Source organism: Pinus tabuliformis, chromosome 9, assembly GCF_031772625.1.
Source record: "Pinus tabuliformis cultivar Carrire ecotype Pingquan chromosome 9, CPIR1, whole genome shotgun sequence".
Classification (NCBI taxonomy): Eukaryota; Viridiplantae; Streptophyta; class Pinopsida; order Pinales; family Pinaceae; genus Pinus; species Pinus tabuliformis.
In genome coordinates, this window is record NC_142307.1 from 1,531,905,098 (window position 1) to 1,531,911,919 (window position 6,822).

The following is a 6,822-nucleotide window of genomic DNA, read 5'->3' on the forward strand; positions in this document are numbered from 1 at the left end:
AGTGTAAACACAAGCTTAGTCAACAATATCCTTTGTCCACGTGTCAACATTATTTTATATTACTTGTTGGAATTAGCGTCACCATGGCCACATAACCATTAAACGCCAGGACATCAACACCCCCCAGAATGGTAGAAGATTAAGGTGCTAGGCTGTGGCCAGCCGGACGGTCACCGCCCGGCCGGGTGTCACGTGTCACGCTGTCAGTGGCTTCCTTACCGCTAGACGCGGCTGTACCTTTGTCACATGAACACCACGTATCGCCATTCAACAGGAATTAAATTTACTCGCCAAATTAAATTAATCTCCCACCACAACCCAGATTCTACTGCCTCTACATATGAGCCACCATTCCGTACTCACCATGGCTTGTAATTCTTGTCAGGCATCAGCTTTGTGTCGAATTCTCCCATTGCTTCACTAAATTTTGGGTTCCCATCGTTGGTTTCTGTAAATTTTTGGTTTCCTCGGCCTCCGGATTGATGAATTCTCAGAGAATCGCCGGGTCTCCCAAACACACAGAGGCGCTCCAGTTCTGCACAGAAGGTCTCGGGTTCGAGAGCTCGGACGAAACCGACAGCACCGCGTCCAGCAGCCCCAGGATCGAATCCTTCAAATCCGAGAAGCCGGACGCGGATGACCGAGAGCATTTCCGTGGCGATGGTCAGGTAATTAGTAATGATAATAATGCGCACGGGTTCAAGAATCCGATTATTACTGGCCGCGCGCCCAGGGCCACCGCGGCCAAGAACTTCCCCCCGCCGTTGCCGTCGCTAGCGAGGAACGGACAGCCGTGTATGATGATGAAATCGTATAAGAGGGACGGTAGATTCGTTTTGCAGGAATTCAAGGTTCCCTCGCATGAAGTCCTGCATGCATGGCGCTGTGATGGCCGTCTCAAGCTACAGCTGGTGCAGCAGCAAGAAGAGCAAAAGGACGATGCAATGTTCAAATGCATTACTCCCAAGTCTGATCTCAAAATCAGCGGAGAAACGGCCGGCAATGATAAGCTGGAGGAGGAGGAATCCGGAAGAATCTGAATATAGACAGCTGAGGAGGAGGATTCCGGAAGAATCTGAATATAAATTTCACAGCGGTTCATATTATACATGATAAGCTGGACAGAAAGAATAGGAAGAATCTGAATGCAGATTTTCATAATTGTTGATATTATAGATAGTTTCAGCAATACAGATTTTTATAGCTTTTCATATTATAGATCTTATTTGATTTTTATAGCTTTTCATATTATAGATCTTATTTGAGCTTATTTGATTTTTATAGCTTTTCATATTATAGATCTTATTTGAGCTTACTTATACAGTTCAGCTCCAGAATTCTATTTACAAGGATCTGAGATATTAAATATCATCAGCCATTCTCAATGCATTTTACTTCCTAGACAAACTCATCATTTCTCCCTGTAAATTTTTTTTTTTTGGTGTTCACTGTAGAGTAAATATCAGTTGAATCTGGAAGAATTTGAATGTTACATCGTTTCAGCTTTAATGCAGATTTTCACAGAATTTGAATGTTCTATCGTTTGTTATGCATATTGTAGATGGCTTTTCAGACTACTTATATAGTTCTGCTCCAGAATTCTATCTACAAGAATCTGAGATATTAAATAATTTTAGCCATTCTCAATACATTTCACTCCCTAGAAAAACTCATCATTTTTCCTGTAAATACTTTTTCCAGTATTCAGTAGAGTAAATATCAGCTGAATGGAGAAGAATCTAAATGTAAATACTTTTTCCAGTATTCAGTAGAGTAAATATCAGCTGAATGGAGAAGAATCTAAATGTCTATTTTCACAGGGGTTCATATTATAGATTGTCTTATAATTTAGTGTAAATTTTCATAGTTGTTCATATTGTATATCATAAATCATTTTAACCTGTTTATACAGTTCAACTCTAAAATTCTATCTACCAGAATCTGACCTATTAAATAAGGTTAGTTTCTCAATACATTTCACTCTCCAGAAAAACTCATCATTTCTCCCCCAAAAATATTTTTCTGGTATTTAAGGTAGAGTATCACTCTCCAGAAAAACTCATCATTTCTCCCTGTAAATATATTTTTCTGGTATTTAAGGTAGAGTATCACTCTCCAGACAAACTCATCATTTCTCCCTATAAATATTTTTTGGTATTCAAGATAGAGTAAATATCAATTCGAAGGAGAATCTTTAAGAATTTGAATATAGATTTTCACAGTTATTCATATTATAAATCATTTCAGCCTCGTACAGATTTCATAGTTATTTATATTGTAGATAGTAAATCTTTTCAACCAGTTACACATTTCAGGTTCAGAATTCTATCTAAATTTCAATCTACAATTATATTAAATAACATCCACCATTCTCATACTTTTCACTCCCTCCAAAAACTCTATCATCTCTCTGTAAATATTTTTTCTATTATTCACCGTAAAGTAAATATTAATTGGAAAACTTTGAGAAAAAATTAATTTTCACAGTTATTCATATTATAGATCATTTCAACCTAATACAGATTTTCACATCTATTCATAGTATAGTAAACCGTTTCAATCTATTTATACAATTCAGCTCCAGAATTCTATCTACAAGAATAAAAAATATTAAATAATAAATAATTTCACTCATCTCAATGCATTTTAGTCCCCCACAAAGATTCTATCATTTCTGCACAAAAGCTCTATCATTTCTCTTGCAAATATTTTTTCCTGGTATCCACTACAGAGTAAATATGACAATGCATTTTACCCCCAAAATATTCCTTCTCCATTATTTCTCATCTTTATTTTTCCTTGTCATGTTCTGCAAATATCTTTGTTGGTATTCACTGTATGGTAAATATCTCTGGTATTACTCATAGTAAAGCAGAGTAGAATCCAGAAGAATTGGCTGCAACAAGAAGAAGACAATGTTGTTTGTATTTTTGATGGTACAGTTGAAAAGGAAAAAAGTGGAATCTTTGGAATCTTCTTTCTATTATCCGAATTTCTATTCCACTGTGTGGCCAACTTTGTGCCGGCCATGGTTGGCCAAAGGAGGAAAGCCTAGTACCCCATGATCTTTGTGATAAGATTCTGCCTTTTATTATACACCCTTGCTTTATCATTCACTCCATCTGTGACCTGTGAATGATCTCACTCATGCAATCAATAATTGATCGGTCGCTTTTTCAGTTTCTATAAATATATTTGTGTGGAGCTGCTAACTGCTCATTCTTTCGCTTTTTCAGTTTCTATAAATATATTTGTGTGGAGCTGCTAACTGCTTATTCTTTCGCCTTATCAGTTTCTATAAATATATTTGTGTGGAGCTGTTAACTCATTCTTTCGCTTTATCAGTTTCTATATATATAATTGTGTGGAGCTGCTAACTGCTCATTCTTATTTTGGCAAGTTTTTTTTATTTAGTAAGGGTGAGACAACAGTTTTTCATCCTTATTTGATGTTTTTATTTATTAAAATTTTCAGGAACAGTCACGTGTTTTAAGATCATTTTGTGAATTACATTGATTTGGTTTAAAATTATAAAAAATAATTTAAATAAAAAAAATATTATAATAATTTTAAGACCATTTTGTGAATTACATTGATTTGGTTTAAAATTATAAAAAATAATTTAAATAAGAAAAATATTATAATAATTTTATGTTCTATTTTGTGAAATTACATTGATTTGGTTAAAATTATAAAAAAAAATTAATTAAAAAAATATTATAATAATTTTATGTTTAATTTGCTTATAAATAAATGATATTTATTCATTTTCAGTTTTGCATTTTGAATAAAAATAACTCAACATTTGTTTTAAAATTTAATATTATTATTATTATTTTCTAAATTACCTATATAATACTTGTTATCCATTATTTATCATATATTTAACTATTTATACATAGTCAATAATCTTTCAAATAAATTTTAATAACAATCTTTCTATAATGTCTATAAGAATGATGAGCTTAAAAGGCGAAGGAAGATTAGGCACGATAGAACTTCAGAAGATGGAAGATGATGAAGAAAGGGAAGCGCTTTGGGTTAATTAAATTAGATTGATTTAATATAATTTAGATGGAATTAATTATTAAATAATAACAATAATAATTTTATAATGATAAATTAATAAATTAATTAAAAATAATAATAGATATTAAAATAAAATGTAATTTAATTATTTTTATTTATTTTTATGTTTAAATTGATATAATAAATTAAAATTAGGAATAATTATATTAGCATTTAAGGTTTAAGTATAAAATTTCTAAGGTTTGGTGTATGTTATAATGATGGTTATTGGAGGAGGGGGCATTGCTCTATCTTTTTGTAACACCTTGGTTAGAGAAGGGTGAAATCCATATAAGAACTCACTGGAAAACTATGACAAAAGCAAAGTAATGCTAAGTTAATCTAGAATGGGAGGGGCGGGAATGGAACACTCCCTCTACCAGTTTGTTTAACCCAACCTCTAAGGTTTGCTATGAAGGTGGGGTCACACAATTTCATTTTTGCAAAGTCTAGAATTTAAGTCTGACACTACCAATGTAATCAGCTCACTAAGCACTTTCCAACGATATGAAATTTATCTCAATCTGAGTTCTAGATCAAAATTTATGCTTGTTAGAAGTTTAGTCCATTAAAAGAGGCCATGTCATCACATCGCTTACTTAGCACCCACGTAAACTTCATTACGCTAGCATTAGCCTGATGTGTCATTCCTTCAGGGCCCACAATACCCAGTCCAAGTTATACTGACACGTTTGCTCTTTCATGTTCTCACCCACAACACACAATAGGTAACAAGAAACTCCGAGTGGGCAAAGTTCCCACATTAGAACCTCGACCAAATCGGCCCTTTCATCATTGACGCCGCCTATTATAAGTCCAACAATCTGATCATGGCAATGGTTGGTGACCCAATTGCATGGTTCCACGAGCTGGAAACTTGGCTGGAACCTCATTGCAAGGTTAATATTTTGGAAATCTATGGCAGTGACAATGGCTAGACCATGTGGTTCCAAAACTAGAACCTCCATTGAATCGTCTCCTTAGCATCGACTCTCCTTACCTCATTTTCATTCCAACTTCAATTACAAACGTTGAGGTTTGAGGTCTAAGACCCATGGCTTCAATCATTTATACTGGGTGCCTAAGGTGAAGCCTACTAGCCCACGTCATCTCGGCGCCTTGGTATCGGGGTTTTCCTCCTCACCTCCCTCAAAAATTGCTTCAGGTAAAAGTGTCAAGGTCTAAGATCTAAGAGTAGGGTCCACCCCCTGTGCCACATCACCCCAAGCCATGGCATCCCGGAATCAAGGGTTTCCTTACCTCCTCATGCATGTAAATTTTATGGCCAATGGTCTATGACCGATATCATCCCATCAGCATCGGGCCTCTCCATGTACAAGTCCAAGTGATTTCCCCAGGGTTCGACAACCCAATCGGGCCCACTAGTCATAATTCTGATGGGGAGAGGTTTCACTTCAACCCCTTGGTGTTGAGCCCTTCTATATGCATATATGTATATATGTATGTGGATCACTCCATTGCATCAATCCTAGCAACCATTAGAACATGAATGTTCGAGGTTCTGCAAAACAAAAGGGGTGACTTCCCCAAACCCCAATTTCTCTATGCATAATAACAATTAAACTTAAACTAGTTAAACTTATTTAAAGAACTATGATAACAATTAAATGAAAACACACATATTTGCAAGAAATCACAAGCAGAGTTACAGTCCATCTTCAAACATCTCAAATCCTCTAACCAATCTAAGCTATATATATATTCATAAGCCTTTTTCGTCAAATGAGAGAGAAAGGGAGAACATAAACACAATTTATTACATCAATCATGAACTAAACATTGATGGGCACAGTCTAGAAATTAATTAACATTCAGAGATATGCCAGATCTTGTACCAAACATAGGCATATCATGGAACATCCCAGTTCATAATTCAAACATATAAATGCTCTTAACGTATATGGGTGGTTAAGATGGTTGGCAACTAAAGCATATGCTTTTACTCTCCACCCTACCACACGTCAACGACACTGCAACTTTCTTGCAACTGACCACCCCCGAGCTGAATCCACAATCTGAGGTGTTTCTTACTCATGGATTTCACACCGAAGGCGTGGCTAAAAAATTAGAAGGTGGAGTCCACTATCTTAGTGGTTTATTACTATTGTCTAACAATAAAACCACAGTGACCCACTCTTCTCTTAGCTCATTCACAAGCTTCATCAAAATTTTACAACAGTTGAAATCAAACACAAGGCTAATCAAACAACTCCACAATTATTATGTATTATGCATTCATTTCTTGACAATTCCATGCTCAACTTTGAACATCTTTTGTTCTCTAGTGAGACAGATTAAGAGAAAAATCTCACACCCTCGACCAATGACCAAGAAGGACAAAAAAAATCAATTAATGAAAAACTTCCCTATCTCCCTGTGACCAATGTTTTTTCTTGACTCCCCAAACATTCTTCTACCAATCTCCTCTTCTTCCTGAGGAAGTCGTCCTTGGCCACGATCAGTAAGAGATATGGATGGTGTTGGAAATAACACTGAGAGGGGGGGGGTGAATCAGTGTTATCAAATTCTTTTCAATATATCTTCCAGATTTATACTTTAATTTATTCTTCAGATATTGATCATTAATTTGTATGTCAGTACCATATAATAATGAGCAAGAACAAGGAAAACAGATAGTCACACCAAAGAACACCAGATATAAGGTGGAAACCCAATGTGGGTGAAAACCACCTACTGCAATATGTCTCTATCTTATTTCAATTAGAAACTTCT

At 35.2% G+C, this 6,822-nt stretch overlaps 1 protein-coding gene across 1 annotated transcript; it reads left to right on the top strand.

Annotated features, from left to right (window-relative positions):
- Positions 1-299: 299 nt before the first annotated feature.
- On the top strand, positions 300-1,246 carry LOC149154451 (uncharacterized). The gene has a single exon (XM_089440408.1). It carries the CDS (start codon positions 483-485, stop codon positions 1,038-1,040), a length of 558 nt encoding a protein of 185 aa, XP_089296534.1. The 5' UTR covers positions 300-482; the 3' UTR covers positions 1,041-1,246.
- The last annotated feature ends 5,576 nt before the right edge of the window (positions 1,247-6,822 follow it).

Coding starts and splice junctions, on each gene's coding strand:
- LOC149154451 (XM_089440408.1), top strand. CDS start 483: ATGAATTCTCAGAGAATCGCCGGGTCTCCCAAACACACAGAGGCGCTC.